At 39.2% G+C, this 19,348-nt stretch overlaps 1 protein-coding gene across 1 annotated transcript; it reads left to right on the top strand.

Moving 5' to 3' along the window:
- The first annotated feature begins 12,663 nt into the window (after window positions 1-12,663).
- Window positions 12,664-18,974, top strand: LOC127087106 (kinesin-like protein KIN-5D). Its single transcript, XM_051027957.1, has 23 exons — window positions 12,664-12,898; window positions 13,110-13,344; window positions 13,455-13,584; window positions 13,883-14,038; window positions 14,154-14,630; window positions 14,939-15,036; window positions 15,142-15,298; window positions 15,388-15,457; window positions 15,612-15,688; window positions 15,787-15,840; window positions 15,925-16,005; window positions 16,098-16,209; window positions 16,360-16,446; window positions 16,540-16,715; window positions 16,818-16,979; window positions 17,059-17,166; window positions 17,265-17,423; window positions 17,523-17,606; window positions 17,682-17,887; window positions 17,971-18,072; window positions 18,169-18,278; window positions 18,369-18,520; window positions 18,614-18,974. Exons 2-23 carry the CDS (start codon window positions 13,172-13,174, stop codon window positions 18,842-18,844), a joined length of 3,162 nt encoding a protein of 1,053 aa, XP_050883914.1. The 5' UTR covers window positions 12,664-12,898; window positions 13,110-13,171; the 3' UTR covers window positions 18,845-18,974.
- Window positions 18,975-19,348: the final 374 nt, after the last annotated feature.

Raw genomic sequence — 19,348 nt, 5'->3', positions numbered from 1 at the left:
TGTTTGACATGATATATGAGGACTATTTGGACATGAATGAGCTCTCACAAACCAATTCCAATCATCAAATCACTGATTAAATGGACAGTTGACCAACAGTTGACTTTTAGGGTTTCTGCCTGACTGAACCATGACTGATGACTTCCAAACCCTAATTCCTTGAGACCTTGACTTCAAATGATGTCCCAAGTTGTATGAACTCTTGATTATTGATCATGGTGCCCAAATCCCACAAGAATGGCCACCATCCACTGCTTTGACTGACTGTTGACTGTCTAGGGTTTTTGACTGTCTGTGTGTGAACTGATGACCTCTGAGCCTTCAACCCTTGACTTGAACACTTCAAATGGACCCCCAAGTCATGTGATCTTGTTGGACAAACCCTAGGGCCTTGGCTCCTTGAGAAATGCACTTGCTTGCTTGGTTGACTGATCTCCTGATCAGTTTGACCTAATTCCTTGATTGGCTTGCACTTGAGGCAACTGGGGATAATGCAATGCTATGCAATGGACCATGATATGCTATGACCTAATATGAGAATGTATGTACAATGATAGGTGCAAATTTGAGGTGCTACAGGTATGCTAAAAGCAAACTTGATCACCCTCAAAGATCCTCCTACGAAACCCAACACTGCTTCTTCTCGTTATAATCCCAATGCCAGGTGTGCATATCACTCCGATAGCCCCGGGCATGATACAAATGATTGCTGGTCGTTGAAGAATAAAATCCAGGATATGATCGACACTGGGGAAATTGAATTTGAGCCTCCGGAGACTCCCAATGTCATCACTGCACCTATGCCTAATCATGACAAGACTGTTAATGCTGTGGACAACAATTCTCACATTTCTAATGTAGCTAATTTAACGTCTCCTCTCCTGATCATCAAGAAGAATTTATTGCAAGCTGGTTTATTTCCAGGTTGTGCTGAAAATTGCGATCGCTGCATACTTCGACCCAATGATTGCTTGAAGTTGAGGAAGGGTATTCAACGGCTGATGGATGATCGTACAGTGCTCTTCGAAAAGATTCCCAAGGCGAAGAACCCTATTGAAGAGGTATCTGTGATTGCGAGGTCCAAAGTTCCAGTGAAGATTACCGCTCCTAGAGTACCTGTGAAGATTACTGCTGAGCCCAAGGTAGCTCCCCTAATCATTACTGCACCTGGCCCAGTACCGTATTCCTCAAGCAAAGCCATTCCGTGGAATTATGGAGGTGATGTTTACATCCATGGCGTAAAACAAGTTGGCAATTATGCTAATCCTAATGACATTGTTGGAACTAGTAAAGTTACTCGAAGCGGAAGGATCTTCTCTCTAGAGATCCCACCTACAGTTCCCGAAACTCGAGGAAAAGAACCAGTCAACCCTTCTCAGTCAGAAACACCGGTCGGAGTTACTACTGAAGATGTTGCCAAACAAGAAATGGAAGAAGTGCTGAAAATCATCCGCAAGAGTGATTTTGATGTGGTAGAATAGTTGGGGCATACCCCGTCTAAGATCTCGATGTTATCCTTGTTGTTATCTTCTGAATCTCATGCCCATGCCTTGATAAAATTCTTGAAGACTGCTCATGTACCTCAGGAGACCTTCGTCGATCAGTTCGAAAACTATGTTGCTAGCATGACTGTTGACGATGGCCTAGGTTTTTCCAACGCTGACCTGACACCAGCGGGGAAGAATCACAATAAAGCTCTGCATATCTCCATTGAGTGTAAGGGGATCACCTTGTCTCATGTGTTGATCGATAATGGCTCTTCTTTGAATGTGTTACCGAAAGCCGTGCTCGATAAACTTGACTGCAAGAGCATTGAACTGAAGCCTAGTGACATTGTGGTGCGTGCTTACGATGGTGCGAAGAGTGTTGTCCATGGTGAAGTGGTTCTCCCTATCAAGATAGGACCTCAAGTCTTCGACACTACCTTTCACGTAATGAACATTCGTCCTGCCTATTCCTGCTTGTTGGGACGCCCTTGGATCCACGGGGCAAGTGTTGTAGCTTCGTCTCTCCATCAAAAGCTGAGGTATCCAATAGAAGGCAAAATCGTCACTGTGTGTGGGGAAGAAGAGTATATTGGCAGTAGTGTGCATACCTTCAGATACGTTGAGATGGATGGTGAATTCTTCGAGACTCCATCTCAGTCATTTGAAGTGGTTCCTCCGCCCAGCCCTGTCCGTAAGCCAACTCCCCTTGTGCCCGAGGTTATTCGAGCTCCTCCTGCCATGATTTCTCTGAAAGACGTTCAAGCTATGGTCAAAAATGGTGGTCGTACTGGTTGGGGTCAACTGATCAACATACCCTACAAGTCTGATAAATCTGGTCTGGGATTTAACTCTGAAAAGAGGGTCAAAGATCAAATCAATGCTGTAGAAGATGCTGATAGCGATTGCGACCTGGATAGCTGGATTTTCCCAACAATTGGTGACGGACTTAATAATTGGAAGGCTGAAGACACTATCCCGATTTCCTTTAGTCAGGAGTAATTGTTATTGTCTATTTTAGTGTTGCAATTTTTAATTTTTACAATTGAACTTCTTAAAGCATTGTGTCTATGCCCGGGGCACAATAGCTAATTTGTTAAGGGTTTTGTCATTTCATAAGCATATTCATATTCAATAAATCAATGGAATTTTTGCATTCAAATATTGCGCTCTTTATCTTTCCTGTCGTCTTTCAAACAAGCTATGCTTTCTTACACACACTCACGTAACAAATTGCAGATCCGTATCCACTCTGGATCCTATTGATAATAATTCCGCTACTGTTCATTATGACTTTGAAAATCCGATCTACCAAGCCGAAGATGGAAGTGAGGAAGATTGTGAAGTACCTGGAGAGCTTGCCAGACTATTACTGCAAGAAGAAAGGACTACACAGCCGCATGAAGAGTCAATCGAAATTGTAAATCTGGGTACTGAAGTAGACAAGAAAGAAGTCAAAATAGGAGCAGGCTTGGAAAACAGTGTCAAAGAAAGATTGATTCAGATGTTACATGACTATGTAGAGATTTTCGCTTGGTCTTATGAAGACATGCCCGGATTGGATACTGATATAGTGGTGCATCGGCTGCCGATGAAGGAAGATTGTCGTCCTGTTAAGCAGAAGGCTCGTCGCATGCATCCTGAAATGTCTGAGAAAATCAAAGTCGAGGTTATGAAACAATTCAATGCCGGTTTTCTAGCCGTTACTTCTTATCCTCAATGGGTTGCTAATGTGGTACCAGTGCCGAAGAAGGATGGTAAGGTGCGAATGTGCGTAGATTACAGAGATTTGAATAAAGCGAGTCCCAAAGGTGACTTTCCACTCCCGCACATCGATGTTCTGGTAGATAACACCGCTCAACACAAAGTATTCTCCTTCATGGATGGATTCTCGGGTTATAACCAGATTAAAATGGCACCTGAGGACATTTAGAAAACTACGTTTGTGACGCAATGGGGCACTTTCTGTTATAAAGTAATGCCATTCGGTTTGAAGAATGCAGGAGCAACATACCAGCGTGCTATGGTAGTTTTGTTCCATGATATGATCCATCATGAGATAGAAGTATATGTGGATGACATGATAGCCAGATCTCATACTGAAGAAGAACATCTCGATCATTTATACAAACTGTTCGAGAGGTTGAAGAAATACAAGTTGAGATTGAACCCGAACAAATGCACCTTTGGAGTAAGATCCGGTAAACTCTTGGGTTTTATTGTCAGTGGTAGAGGAATTGAGGTCGACCCGGCTAAGGTGAGAGCTATTCAAGAAATGCCAGTTCCCCGTACAGATAAAGAAGTCAGAGGTTTCTTGGGACGGTTGAATTACATTGCCCGATTTATCTCCCATTTGACCGCAACCTGCAAACCCATCTTCAAATTACTGAGGAAAAATCAAGAGATGATATGGAATGATGAATGCCAAGAAGCTTTTGACAAAATCAAGAAATATCTCCAGGAACCTCCAATTCTGATACCACCAGTTGAAGGAAGACCTCTAATCATGTATTTGACCGTGTTAGAAAATTCAATGGGGTGTGTATTGGGGCAACATGACGAGTCTGGTCGAAAAGAGCATGCCATATACTACCTGAGCAAAAAGTTTACCGACTGTGAAACAAGATACTCACTGCTCGAGAGAACTTGCTGTGCTTTGGCCTGGGCTGCTCGCCGACTAAGACAGTATATGTTGAATCATACCACTTTGTTGATTTCTAAGATGGATCCCATCAAATACATATTCGAGAAACCTGCCCTCTCCGGAAGAGTAGCGAGATGGCAGATGATCTTAACAGAGTACGATATCCAGTATACTACCCAGAAAGCAATCAAAGGAAGCGTGCTAGCTGATCATTTGGCTCATCAAGCGGTGGACGATTACCAATCTATGAATTTTGAGTTTCCAGATGAGGATGTCATGCTTGTTACTGATTATGAAAAACCTAGACCGGATGAAGGACCCGAACTGGGATCCCGATGGACTATGGTTTTTGATGGATCTTCTAATGCATTGGGCCATGGTGTTGGGGTTGTAATTATTTCTCCCGGGGGTTACCATACACCTTTCACTGCTAGACTATGCTTTCATTGTACCAATAATATGGCTGAGTATGAAGCATGTATTTTGGGACTCAAGGCTGCTATAGACCGGCGAATCAAGTTTTTGAGTGTGTACGGAGATTCAGCCTTGGTAATCAGTCAGATCAAAGGAGAATGGGATACTAAACATCCAAATCTCATCCCTTATCGAGAGCGGGTGATGACATTAATCCCACACTTTGAAGAGATTACATTCGAACATATCCCACGAGAAGAGAATCAGTTGGCAGATGCATTAGCTACCATGTCATCTATGTTCAGAGTCAGATGGGACAGTGAAGCTCCCAGGATCACTATTGAACGATTAGATGAACCAGCATATTGTTATGAACTTAACACTGAGGGAGTAGAGGAGAAACCTTGGTTCCACGAAGTAAAAAGATATTTAGAAGCTCAGGAATACCCTGAAGGGGCATCCATCAATGACAGAAAATTCCTGAGGAAGTTCTCCGCTAAATTCTTTCTGAGTAATGGAGTGTTATACAAACGTAATCATGATTCGACTTTGCTTCGCTGTGTGGATAGAAAGGAAGCAGAAAGGATTATGGAAGACATGCATGACGGTATTTTTGGGACTCATTCTAGTGGACATACAATGGCCAAGAAGATTCTGAGATCAGGGTATTATTGGTCTACCATGGAAGCTGATTGCCACCATCACTCCAGAACTTGTCACAAGTGTCAGATCTATGCGGACAAAGTACATGTGCTTCCTGCTCCATTGAACGTGTTGACAGCACCTTGGCCCTTTGCGATGTGGGGCATCGATATGATTGGAGAGATTAAACCTACTGCTTCTAACGGACATCGTTTCATCCTTGTTGCTATTGATTACTTTACAAAGTGGGTAGAGGCGGCCTCATTTGCTTCTGTCACCAAGAACGTGGTGGCACGGTTCATCAAGAATAGTCTTATTTGTCGATATGGCATCCCTGAAAGAATTATCACTGACAATGGTACTAATTTGAACAACAAGATAATCACCGAACTCTGCACGCAGTTCAGAATAAAACACCATAACTCCTCTCCGTACCGGCCAAAAATGAATGGCGCCGTGGAGGCTGCTAATAAGAATATCAAGAAGATCATACAAAAGATGACAATAACGTACAAAGACTGGCGTGAGATGTTACCGTTTGCTCTCCATGGTTATCGCACTTCAGTGCGCACTTCGACAAGGGCAACTCCTTTCTCCTTAGTCTACGGAATGGAAGCCGTCTTACCAGTGGAAGTTCAGATTCCCTCTCTAAGGATCATGAAAGAGGCGGGTTTAGACGAGGATGAATGGATTCAAACTCGACTCGATCAGATAAATTTGATTGATGAGAAGAGACTTGCGGCTGTTTGTCACGGGCAGATATATCAGAAGCGCATGACCCAGGCATTTAACAAAAGAGTCAAGAGACAGGTGTATCAAATTGGCGACTTGGTGATCAAGCGTATCATCCTACCACAAGGTGACCCCAGAGGCAAGTGGACTCCCACATACGAATGGCCATTTGTGGTTAAGAAAGTATTCTCTGGTGGAGCCATGATACTTGCTACAATGGATGGCGAAGACTTCCCGCATCCTGTGAACGCGGACATAGTTAAAAAATACTACGCGTAAAAGAGACCCGCTAGGTCGACGTACCTAGGCAAAAGTAAGGGCATCCCGGCGAACCAAAAGGGTTCGGGCAAAAATTAGGGATAAAAATCTAAAGACGTACACCCGGCAAGTCGAAAACCTAAAAAGGCGGCTTGGGCAAAAAAGGGCATCCTGGTGGACTGAAAACCTGAAAAGGCGGTCCAGGCAAAAATTAGGGATTAAAGCGTATGACTAGGTCCCGTTCTCTGTCAGCTTCAACCAGGTCAAAGGGACTGAACAAGCCAATCACTTCTATCCGACAGCAGGAGATGAGAGGCTTGAAGACATAATGACAGTAGTGGAATTAGAATCGATAGGACTTTTTCTGCATAGCTTTCTCTCTGTTTTTCCTGACAATTTCCTCTTACTAGGATTTCTGTCTCCTTGTACTCAAATCGCCTATTCATAGGCCCTCTTTCAAAATCAATACAATTTTATTTCGAAAAAATGATGTTGTCTTACTTCCTCTGCTTTGCTTGCATAAACGTCCATTGATTTAATTTGAATTGATTTATGCATTTGAATATGATCAATGTTTACAAAAATGCATGCCTAAAATAGAAATAGCGATTACTACAAGACTTCAGGATCAAGGAGAAGGTCTAACCATGCTTTCCAATGAATCCGTCGCTAATTCTATTCCCCAACAAGAATCAGCTATTTCCCAGAAGAGGTTGGCATCGCCAGACAGACTGGTCATCTCTTCCATCCCCAGCCGGGGTCTGTTGAGTATTTTCCGCCATCAGACAGAAATCAAGTATCCTCAGCTAAGAAAGGGTCATCAATACAAATACCGCCGACCAGAAGACTGAGATTTATTTCCCCAGTAGAGCCCCCTGGAAGAACGTTTCAGACACATAGTGCATTCATTACATCATTCCATATCATATACATGCGTACAATGTTCGCATTTATTTCAGACGCATAATTCATTCATTACGTCACTGCGCAGCACACGCATGCATACAACATTTGCATCTCATGCATCATGACATTGCATGAAACTAACTTGATTTTTCAGGTTAAACATCCTCCTGATACGGTCAAATAAAGATCCACTCAGGCAGGCATCTTTATTGATTACAGATATATCTTTCAGATGTACTCCATGTCAACATTCATCCTGACATTCTCCTAATGACGGCATCTCTAAGCCCATCCCAGACATTTATTGCGGATATAACATATACAAATATCATCGGATATAGCCTAACGTACGGTTCATTCTGATTCAGCCCGACATATGATTCCTTCAATTATTTCAAGACGGTCTAGCGTACGACCCATTCGGATGTTCATCTCCTCAGATGCTACCTAGCGTACGGTACATTCTGACATGGTCTAGCATACGACTACCCTTTCATCCTCAGACGCGGCCTGACAGACGACTCATTCCGCAACTCCAATGCGGCCTAACATACGACCCCTTTGGATCTTCAACTCAGATACGATCTAGCGTACGATCTATTCTAATTCCACCTTCCTCAGATACAGCCTAATGGATGGCCCATTCTGCAACTCAGATACGATCTGGCGTACGATCCATTCTGATCTTTCATTCCCAGTGAAGTCACCCGCCTAATGGACGACTCAGTCCGCTATTCAGATACGATCTAGCGTACAATCCATTCTGATCCCCTATCCCCCAGCAGCGTATAACACACTCTGACTCCCCAGCGAAGTCGACAGCATAATGGATGACTCACTATACGGTCTAGCGTATGGCCCGGTATGACACCCATGTCTCCAGATGTCGTCTAACGTACGACACAATCTGAAGCTCTCATCATCAAACTTCCTGTATGGCATCTTTAAGCCCATCTCCATCAAGACTAATTGACAAGCGCAAATTTTTGGGGCATTCTAGTGTTCAATAATCTTCCACCTCCAGACCACGAATGACGTACATACCATTCTAACTCTCTCGGTTCAAGAATATTGAACAGGGGCAGCTGTCATACCCCAAAATTTTCCCGTTAATATTACAAGGCATTTTTCAGGACACTCCGACTTATTCTGTAAGGCACTGACCCTAAAAGAACAGAGGCCCAGCTTACGAGTGGCCCAATCCAGAAAATGGCCCAAACTGGCCTGCTCGCTAGGCGAGCAAACCCTTCGCCTAGCGAACCCCTCGTTATGACACCCGCCCCAGCGAAGCACTAGATCCAGAAAAAGCCCACACTAGCTGGCTCGCTAGGCGAGCAACTCCTTCGCCTAGCGAAGCTTGCGAACATCAGAATTTTTGGGCTTCATTCTGAGCCCATTAGGTCATAATAAGAACACTATAAATAGCTAAGCTTCAGTCACGAAAAAGGAGAACGAAAACAGACGAAGACGGACGGAAACCCTGGCACAGAAACCCTGGAGGCTACCTTAGAGAGTTCCGAGTAAAGAAACCCTGAAGGCCGCTCCTCCGCTCCTCCGCTCCGAAGCTACCGCCGCCCAACTCCATCCGATACCAAAAGTGGTCAGTCCCTTCAACATAGCAGCTTAGTTGCAAACAGGTTTGTGCTTCACTACTGTTTTATGCTTTTAATTGGTAATCTCTATATACATAAAGCATCATGATTAAATTTTCGGATATGTAATTTGATTTCATATGCGAATTTAAATATGCTTGAATATCCTGAATGTTTGTCCATGCTATTCCTGTAATTCAATGCCACAAAGTTCAGGGTTCCGGGGATCATGCTGCTATCAAATTCAAAACCAGCAGCCGCTCGCTAGCACATCGCTAAGCGAGCTCGTAGCGAGCACTCGCTAAGCTTTCGCTAAGCGAAGCAGAAGCGAACGGGACAGTGGCTGTTTTGTTTCTTTTCTGTTCTGCCTTATGTTTGTCTAATCAAGCTCCATTATAATTCTGCATTATTTGGCCTGACTTTATGACTGTTGTGTTTTGTGGTGCAATTTTCAATTGTACTTTACCTCGATGCTCTAACCCGTGTGTTGAATTGTGTAAAGGTTTACATATTCCCGAGGAAATAGCCGGCTAGGTATTCCACCTTATGTGTGGGATACCCTTATGGAGATGGATTCTGAATTACTTAATTTTAACATGGAGATTCATCCTAAATTATCAAGTTGATCTTAATGTATTAATTTTAATGTGGACCTAATTACCTACTTGATTACGGCTACCTAATTGAATGTAAAACTTTGCCTTTAAATAAGTGATCTCAGACCTCTCTTTGTTACCCTAGGATATTACGGTATTACGGTCATGTCCCGCGAATGTGGGGATGCACTTAGCAAAGACCCTTCGGTTAAATCATCATAGTCCCTCGAATGTTGTCTTTGTCCCTCGATGACCCTTCGGTGTAGCCTACGGTTAAATGATGATAGTCCCTTCGAATGCTAAGGTATCCTCACAACTGTTGCCTTCGATGACCAATCGATGACCCTACGATGACCCTTTTACATCCAAAGGATAAAACTCCTTACTTCTCAATAGTAAGGACAATTTTACCCTCATAAGGATAGGAAATGCCCGTAAAGACCTGGGATAGGTATAACTCTTAATTGCTTATTCATAACTCAAAATACTTTTTCACACCTCGCACCTTTCAAAACATCTTTTAGAAAATCACCACTTGGCATACATTCGTACTAGGATCATTGCCGAGTTATATTTTTCTAAACGACTTTCAAAACTAAACGAGATAACCACTTTGTATACATTCATACGAGAATCATTACAAAGTTAAATTCTCCTTTTCAAAACATTTCCTACACATTTCTCAAACACTTCTTCAAACTAGAAAAACATAAATGGTTAAGCAATTAAGAGCCCATGGATAACCATGGATACAAAGGGTGCTAACACCTTCCCTTTGTATAATGTACCTCCCGAACCCAAAATCTAAATTAAGGTCTTTCCTGTTCTTTTCCACCTTTCCTTATTGGATAAAAGAAAAGTCGGTGGCGACTCTTGCTAACCGCGACATTGCGATTAAAAACACATAAAGTCAGTTCACCGTATGACAGATACTTTGTAGTTCTTTTCGACCAACTACCCCATGCTGAGCAAATTTCTTTTCATGCTTGATATGTACAATACATTGGAAATTACCGACCTTTTGTCACCTTTCCTCATAATCAAAACATCACCAATACCTTCAACTTCTAGAGTATTGTCATTTGCGAATTTTACCATGTTCTTCATTTTATCTTGACAAACCAATCTTTTAGACCAGTCATATTTGATGAGCATTCTGAGTCCAAGTACCATCGGTCCTAGAATCTTTCTTCATCTCTTGTTGTGACCATCAATAACATATCTTCTTCTTCATGCTTTATAAACTTTGCATAATTTTCTTGGTTCTTTTGTCTTTCAGGATAATCACTAGAGTATTGATCATACTTATGACAATTGAAACACTGAATGTGATTTTTGTCAGGTTTTCGACCACCACCCCATCCTCTACCTGCAACACCACCTCTTTGGTTGCTTTGGTATGAGGACTTTCTCTGATTCGAACAACCTTCTTCTTGTTGATTTAGACCAGTCAAATTGTTGTAGCCTCTTAAACCTTTATTGTCAAACCACTTCCTGTTACCTTTCTTTTCTCCTGTTTATTATTCCTGCAAAGCCACACCACTCTTCGACTTTCCTGCAACTCTTTCAGCCATTCTTTATTCATGAGATTCAAGTGTCCATTGAAGCTCTTCCTTTGTCAATGTTGATAAATATTTCGACTCTTCTATGGCTACTACCACGTGATCGGACTTTGGAGCCAATGACCTCAAGATCTTTGCAACAACTGATATTGATGTCAACACTTCTCCATATACCTTGATTTGACTCACCAGTTTTGTAACTCTAATGAAAAAATCAGTTATGCTTTCATTGTCTTCCATCTGAAGCAATTCATATGTTCTATTGTGAGTTTATAACCTCACATCTTTCACCTTTTATGCGCCTCCAAATGATTTCTCAAGAATTTGCCATGCTTCTTTCGCTAAATCAACATCACTCAACTTTTAAAATTATCGGAATCAACACATTGGTGAATTATAAAGAGAGCTTTATAATCTTTCTTCTTCAATTCTTTGTGTGTAGCGTTTTCTTCTTCCGTTGCATTTTCTACGAGCGACGTCACTCCCTCCTTCACAAGATCCCAAAGATTTTGACAACAAGAAACAACATTTATCTGTTTACACAAATTCTCATAATTCTGATTCTTAAGAATTGTGAGACTCGCCGAAAAATATCCATTCGGATGATTCAACGCCATTGTATTTTTCTTCCCGTAAATCGCTCAGTCAGTGCTCTAGATATCAGATGTTAGAAATTCACCAAAACTTATGAAGAACTTCACTGCACAATCGATATTTGAAAGAAGAATAGAAAAGATGAAAAATTGGGGAAGAAAAGAAATTAAGATTTTAATGAGAGAAAGAGGAAGAAGAAATTGTTTCTAGTGAGTTTCTCTCCACTCTCAAACAAAATTTATTCAATTGTGCAATTGCACTTCTTCAATGTATTACAATCAATAATATGGATTACTCCATATTTATAAGTTGAGTTTGCTTGCTCCCTAAGCAAAACTCCAACTAACGTTATTCAACTTAAAATTACAAAATAAGTCTAAGTCAAAAATCTTTCTCGAACAACATGCGTCGATATTTCGACATAAACGTACCGACACAAAAAATTATCATTCAACAAATTAAAGATATTCTTCTGATAATAAAATATAAAATTCAAAATTATTTATTTAAATAGATTGAAGATGATGTTAGAGTTGAAAATAATTTTCTTGAATTTTGTACATTAAAATATTGTTGACCTCTCCACAAATATTCATTATTTATAAATGTTTCAGCCTTACCTTTTGTTTGAGTGAATTTAATTTAGTGTTTGAATATGAAATTCACCGAAAAATTAAAACATCACCGATTTAATTAAAAAAATTAAAATTTTAACATATGTCGCCCATATAATTCTGTTTCATGAAACAAACTTTGCGGTGGGACCTTCAACGTGATACTGAAGGCCAGCTTTCCTAATCATGACATAAAACCTCACCTTGAGATTTTGTTTTTATATATAAAATAAAATCAAAATAATCATTCTCTTTCTTCTAATCTTCATTATTCCTTTTCTTATTATAAATAAATAAATCAAAAAATTCTCTTTACCCAATGCAACAACAGTTTGAAATTATTGGAGTTGAAGCAAGAGAAAGCCAGAGTACAGTACTGAATCTTTTGTTTTTAATTTCAAAAAAAAAAATCGTAAAAAAATAGGTTTAATTTCATACTGACGCACCTTGTCCTCTTTATAACGGTCGGATGATCCGAAAAACGGCCTATATTCACGCCGTTAACCTCCCAATCACAGTCAATTACCGTCACTTTATTTTTCAAACGTCCCGTAACGGACTTTAAATTCAATTTTTAACCTTTTTTAAAATCATTTCCATATAGACACATCATTTTTTTTCTTTCTTTTTTCAGCTCCTAATAGAGACGCTCTTTCTTCACCACACACAATCTTTCTTTATAGTAACAATTTAAAAAACTTAACAAATTAAAAAAAAAAGTGCTTCTCTAGTGCTTTTGCAGTGAAGTGCAATTTATAGTGTTTTTAAGTCTTTGACTTGAAGTTTTGTTTTTCACGTGAAATTCTGTTTTGAATAGAACACTCTAGAATCTCTTTAATTGAAAAGCCGGCACTATCACTGTAAGTTCCGATTTCGATTTTCGATTTTCAGTTTTCAATTCCACATTGTTCTCTGTAACCGTTTCTTCTTCCTTTTTCGATCCGCGAATTTTTTCAATCTTCGCATTCACTCTTCTGTTGTGGATCGTACACCGAAATCGTTATCGTTATTGTTATTGTTTTGATCATCGTTATCGGGAGAATTTTATTGAGATTAGTTTAATTTGTTTAGGTTTCGTTTTCGTTTTCACCGATTGGGATTTGATTTGGTTGAGATTGGAACTTGGAAGTGTAATGGAGGTTCAACAGAAAAGAGGTGGTGGATTGGTGCCGCTATCGCCGTCGCAGACGCCGCGTTCAACTGATAAGCCGGTGCGAGATCTGCGATCTGCTGAGTCGAATTCGAGTAGTTATAGTAAGTATGATAAAGAGAAAGGAGTCAATGTTCAGGTTCTGGTTCGGTGCAGGTGAGTTTGACTCGTTTTGACTCGGTACTGAGTTGATGATTGAGTTTGTTTTTGTTTGCTTGTTTGTTTGTTGCTGGTTTTGAGCTGTGGTGATCGGTTTTGTTTTGTAGGCCGTTGAATGAAGATGAAATTCGGCTTCATACTCCTGTTGTGATTTCGTGTAATGAGGGGAGAAGAGAAGTTGCGGCTGTACAGAGTATAGCTAATAAGCAGATCGATAGAACCTTCGTATTTGACAAGGTTTATATAAGTTTTTACTACATGAGTTGAATTGCAAATTTAAAATGATAGATAGTTTATTTGATGCTGTTTTCATATTGCTATCTGCATTCTGCAAAAGGAAAAATATGTTTCCAAATTGAGCCATTTTTTAGCTCGTGAAAAAGATACTTAGGCAAGAGAATTTTACTAATTCTGCATTCAGATTTCCAGATAAGAAAGTGGCATTCAACATTGAATTTTGAGTATGAAGTTCATTAATTATTATGGCATATATTTTGTAGCAACTCTCTTATGTATTTGGTTTTTATTGGTCTAGGTGTTTGGCCCTACCTCTCAACAGAAAGAACTGTATGATCAGGCAGTGTCTCCTATTGTGTATGAAGTGCTTGAAGGCTATAACTGTACAATTTTTGCATATGGACAGACAGGAACAGGGAAGACGTACACAATGGAAGGAGGTGCAATAAAGAAGGTAATTCATGCAACGCCTGCTTTTCTCTCTGTGATTATAATTTAAAATCTGTTATTTTCTCATGGCTCTCTGTTAAAAAGTTAAAATGCATTTGCGTATGTACTTGATTTCATAGAATGGTGAATTTCCAAGTGATGCTGGTGTCATCCCAAGAGCTGTGAAGCAGATTTTTGATATATTAGAAGCTCAGAGTGCTGAATACAGCATGAAAGTAACATTTTTGGAGCTTTACAATGAGGAAATAAGTGATCTTTTGGCCCCTGAGGAAACTACAAAATTTGTAGATGAGAAGTCTAAGAAACCCATTGCTTTAATGGAAGATGGGAAAGGGGGTGTTCTCGTCAGAGGATTAGAAGAAGAGATCGTTTGCACTGCAAATGAAATTTACAAGATATTGGAAAAAGGTTCTGCGAAAAGGCGTACTGCCGAGACTCTTCTGAACAAGCAAAGTAGCCGTTCTCACTCCATATTTTCTATTACAATTCATATTAAGGAATGTACTCCGGAAGGTGAAGAAATGATTAAATGTGGGAAGTTAAATCTTGTGGACCTCGCAGGCTCTGAGAACATTTCACGTTCTGGTGCAAGAGAGGTACAGATGTTCGCTAAATTTGAATTAGCACATGCTTATAAAAGATATTATTTGGAATAATATAAAAACCCGATTGTTATACGCGTATGTTATGGCAGATTACTTATTTAGCGTATGTTATGGCAGATTACTTATTTAGTGTGTAAGAATATTGTTATCGATGGACTATTTTCTAAGTATGCATCAAAAATTGAATTACCCCTTGAGCTGTCCATTAATTTCTTATTTCGGATAGCATTATCTGAATATCAGTCTTAAAAGAGAATATCTCCTTACCTTTAGAGTTTCACTAAAAAAAATACTTGCAGGGTCGAGCAAGAGAGGCTGGGGAGATAAATAAAAGCTTGCTTACACTTGGTCGAGTGATCAATGCGCTGGTTGAGCACTCAGGTCATGTTCCATATAGGTATAAGCTGTTGCAACTTATCTAGTTAATTCTCATTGACATTTTTCCGTTGTTTTTAAATTTGGAGAATGATTTTTATATTAAAGATATGTCTTATTCTACCAGAGATAGCAAGTTAACCAGGCTGTTGAGGGATTCTTTGGGTGGTAAGACCAAGACATGCATTATTGCCACAGTATCACCTTCCATTCACTGTCTTGAAGAAACACTCAGTACCTTGGATTATGCACACCGGGCCAAAAATATCAAGAACAAACCCGAGGTCACTTTCAAGTTTGCTCCCCTTTGGTCAATCTTTCACTCTTTTTACCAATCAGCGAAGCATGTCTAATATCAAGCTTAATTTTTCAGGTTAATCAGAAAATGATGAAATCTGCAATGATTAAAGATTTGTATTCTGAAATTGACAGACTAAAGCAAGGTTGGTTGCTAACTGTTCCCTTATTAATTAAGTTCTGCAACTCACTATGTTTTTTTCTCTCTAAATATAAAAAAAAAACGTATGTTGGTTAACTTGCTTCCGCTTCCCTCCTTTTACCATTCAGTGCTAAAATCTGTTATTTTCATTTATGCAGAGGTGTATGCTGCAAGAGAGAAAAATGGAATCTATATTCCGCGCGATCGTTACCTTCACGAAGAAGCTGAGAAGAAGGTTTCCTTCAAAGCGGTTTAACTGTTTTATATGAATTATAAAATACTGTTATGATTTTGAAATCATTGCTAATCCTAAATTTTAAAATGTTAATCTAGGCCATGACTGAAAAGATAGAACGAATGGAACTAGATGCAGACTCAAAGGATAAGGTATGTTCTGTTCTTAATTATTCTGGGTATCGATTTATGATTGTTTAGCTATTGAAACAAGAATATGCCATGATATGTGTGCAGAACCTGGTGGAACTTCAAGAACTCTACAATTCTCAGCAACTTTTGACTGCTGAATTAAGCGGGAAACTTGAAAAAACTGAGGTAAGAATTGTCGTGTGAAGTCACTCATTCTTTTGTCTGGACTTCTGATCTGGTCAAGAATAAGACTTAAATTCTTGTATCTGTATTCTCAGAGAAGTCTAGAAGAAACTGAACAGACATTATTTGATCTTGAGGAAAGGCACAAACAAGCAAATGCAACAATTAAGGAAAAAGAATTCTTGATATCAAATCTCCTAAAATCTGGTTAGTCATTTGTTTATTCCCTTTCTCCGGATTGGTTGAATTCCATTTGTCTCATGTCATAATAGTTATACTTCAGCTTTAGGTTTCTGCACAGGCAATACCTTATACTTCATTTTATTTACAACTTACCATTTGCCATGCCTTGTCTAGAGAAAGAACTGGTAGAACGTGCAATTGAACTACGAGCAGAGCTCGAGAATGCTGCATCGGATGTGTCGAACCTGTTTTCCAAAATTGGTTAGTATAACTATAGTGATTTGTTTATGAGGTCCCCAATTGGAAAATTTCCTTCCTATTACATCAGTCATAAATTGCCTTTGTCAACCTTAGAGCGGAAGGATAAAATTGAAGAAGGAAACAGGGTGCTTATCCAAAAATTCCAGTCCCAGTTAGCTCAGCAGCTTGAAGCTTTGCATAAGACAGTTTCAGCATCTGTAATGCATCAAGAGCAGCAACTGAAGGGTATGGAAGAAGATATGCAGTCTTTTGTATCAACAAAATCAGAGGTGGCTATTCTGAATGACACAGTTACGATTGCTATTTAAACTTCAATTTTCAGATTTACTGACTTCGATTTACTGACTTCGATTTGATTTATGCTTCTGAAGGCTACTGAAGATCTTAGAATAAGGGTGGGAGAGTTGAAAAACATGTATGGTTCTGGAATTAAAGCTTTGGATAATCTAGCAGAGGAGCTTAAAGGAAATAACCAATTAACTTATGAAGACTTGAAATCTGAAGTAGCTAAGCATTCATCTGCCTTAGAGGATGTAAGTGTGGTCTGTAATCCTTAAAAGTCGATTTTACTTGAACTTTTTTGTCATGTTTAACTTAAATTATGTGCTTCAGCTTTTTAAAGGAATCGCCTTAGAAGCTGATTCGTTACTGAATGATCTTCAAAATAGTCTCCACAAGCAAGAGGCCAATTTAACTGCTTATGCTCATCAACAGCGAGAGGTCTGTATTTTTTGTTGGTTGACAGAACAGCTGTGATATTTTTTTGGCTGATTGAACTTATGAGATAGAATTTCTGAATTCTTTGCTATTGCATGCAGGCACATGCCAGAGCAGTCGAGACTACACGTGCAGTATCTAAAATAACGATGAACTTTTTTGAGACAATAGACAGGCATGCATCAAGTTTGACCCAAATTGTGGAAGAAACACAATTTGTTAATGATCAGAAATTGAGCGAGCTTGAAAAGAAGTTTGAGGTGACGCCAATGTCTTTTCTGATAGACAAATCATATTTAAAAATGTTTTTACTTGTTTTCTTCTTCTAACTTTAATGTCTCATTCTTTACTCGGTGTAGGAGTGCACTGCTTTCGAAGAAAAGCAACTGCTGGAGAAAGTGGCAGAAATGCTAGCAAGTTCAAATGCTAGAAAGAAAAAACTGGTAAGTTCTGTCTAAAACATGACAATTTTAGCCTACTGCATTCAAATAAAATTAATGTGTTTTCATACTTGTTAGGTTCAAATGGCCGTTAATGATCTTCGAGAAAGTGCAAACTGTAGAACCAGTAAATTGCAGCAAGAAGCATTAACCATGCAGGATTCCACTTCTTCTGTCAAGGCAGAATGGATGATTCACATGGAAAAAACAGAATCCAACTATCATGAGGATACTTCCGCTGTGGAATCTGGAAAGCAAGACCTTGCAGAGGTTCTTCAAATCTGGTATGTATATTCTAGGACATTGTATTTTGTCTCCAGTAAATGTCTCTTATGTTTACTGAATCCTGCTGAACAAACAACCACAGCCTCAACAAGGCAGAAGTAGGTTCACAACAATGGAGAAATGCTCAAGAGTCATTGCTAAGTTTAGAGAAGAGAAATGCTGCGTCTGTGGATACTATTGTTCAGTAAGTTTCGTAATGCCTATCATGCCTATTACGTAAGAAAAAATCAAAATACAATTCATTTTTTGTTAACCCTTTTCCCTATTGCTTTATGTGTAGGGGAGGAATGGAAGCTAATCAAGCTCTACGGGCCCGATTCTCAAGCGCTGTGGCAACTACAGTTGAAGATGCAGGAATAGCCAACAATGATATTAACTCATCTATTGATCGTCAGTATCTGGAGTTATATATATGCATGATTATTGCATAAGCAGTTTTAACCATAAATTTCAACTTACAAAAGTTAAAAATACTTGCAGATTCATTGCAACTTGATCATGAAGCTTGTGGGAATTTAAATTCCATGATTACCCCATGCTGTGGTGACTTGAGAGAATTGAAGGGTGGTCATTACCACAGAATTGTGGAGATAACTGAGAATGCGGGGAAATGTCTTCTCAATGAATACATGGTAAGAGACTCCAAGCGCAGTCCTCACCTGTTCAGCCATTACAATATTTGTTGCTTAGTAGATTCTAATTTCGAATGTTGTTTGAATGCTTAGGTTGACGAACCATCTTGTTCAACACCAGCAAGAAGACTCTTCAATTTACCAAGTGTTTCATCTATAGAAGAGCTAAGAACACCATCTTTTGAGGAACTTTTGAAAGCATTCTGGGATGCAAAATCTCAGAAACAAGCAAATGGAGATGTTAAACATATTGGTTCATATGAAGCCACTACTCCTACTCAATCAGTAAGAGATTCCAGAGTTCCTCTTACTGCTATTAATTAAGACACTATTAATTAAGACCTCGATATTCTGTAAATAGCATATTTGTTCAGATGTAATTCCATAAAATTATATATTTATTTTTTTACAGTATTATTTTTGGGAAATAGAGGAAAAATGTTACCTTTTTATAGTTTAGTTTCGCTTCTGCAATTGGTCAGTACAAATTGTGAAGCAGTATGATTTTGGCGAGTTTGCATTATAGTTTTTTTATAAGCAAGATTCTGTTATAATTAATCATTCCTATCCTATAACACATATATTACTGACATTGAAGTCTGAAAGTAATTTAAAATTAAATTGTAGAGTGTTTTTTTTTTAAAAGCAAATTGTAAGAATTTTACAATGTACTAATGAGATATGTTTTGGCACATGGACAAGCACACCAGGGAAACAGATAAGGAACTAACTGAAAAAAGAAAAATGTGCATCAGTCGACATATGGAACCATGTTCTCCTCATGCTTGATCAAATAAAGTATTTTGCTCTGTTATCCTCCTAAATACG

The sequence above is a fragment of the Lathyrus oleraceus genome, chromosome 5, assembly GCF_024323335.1.
Source record: "Lathyrus oleraceus cultivar Zhongwan6 chromosome 5, CAAS_Psat_ZW6_1.0, whole genome shotgun sequence".
In the NCBI taxonomy this organism is placed as follows: Eukaryota; Viridiplantae; Streptophyta; class Magnoliopsida; order Fabales; family Fabaceae; genus Lathyrus; species Lathyrus oleraceus.
This window is presented reverse-complemented; position numbering and strand designations above follow the sequence as displayed.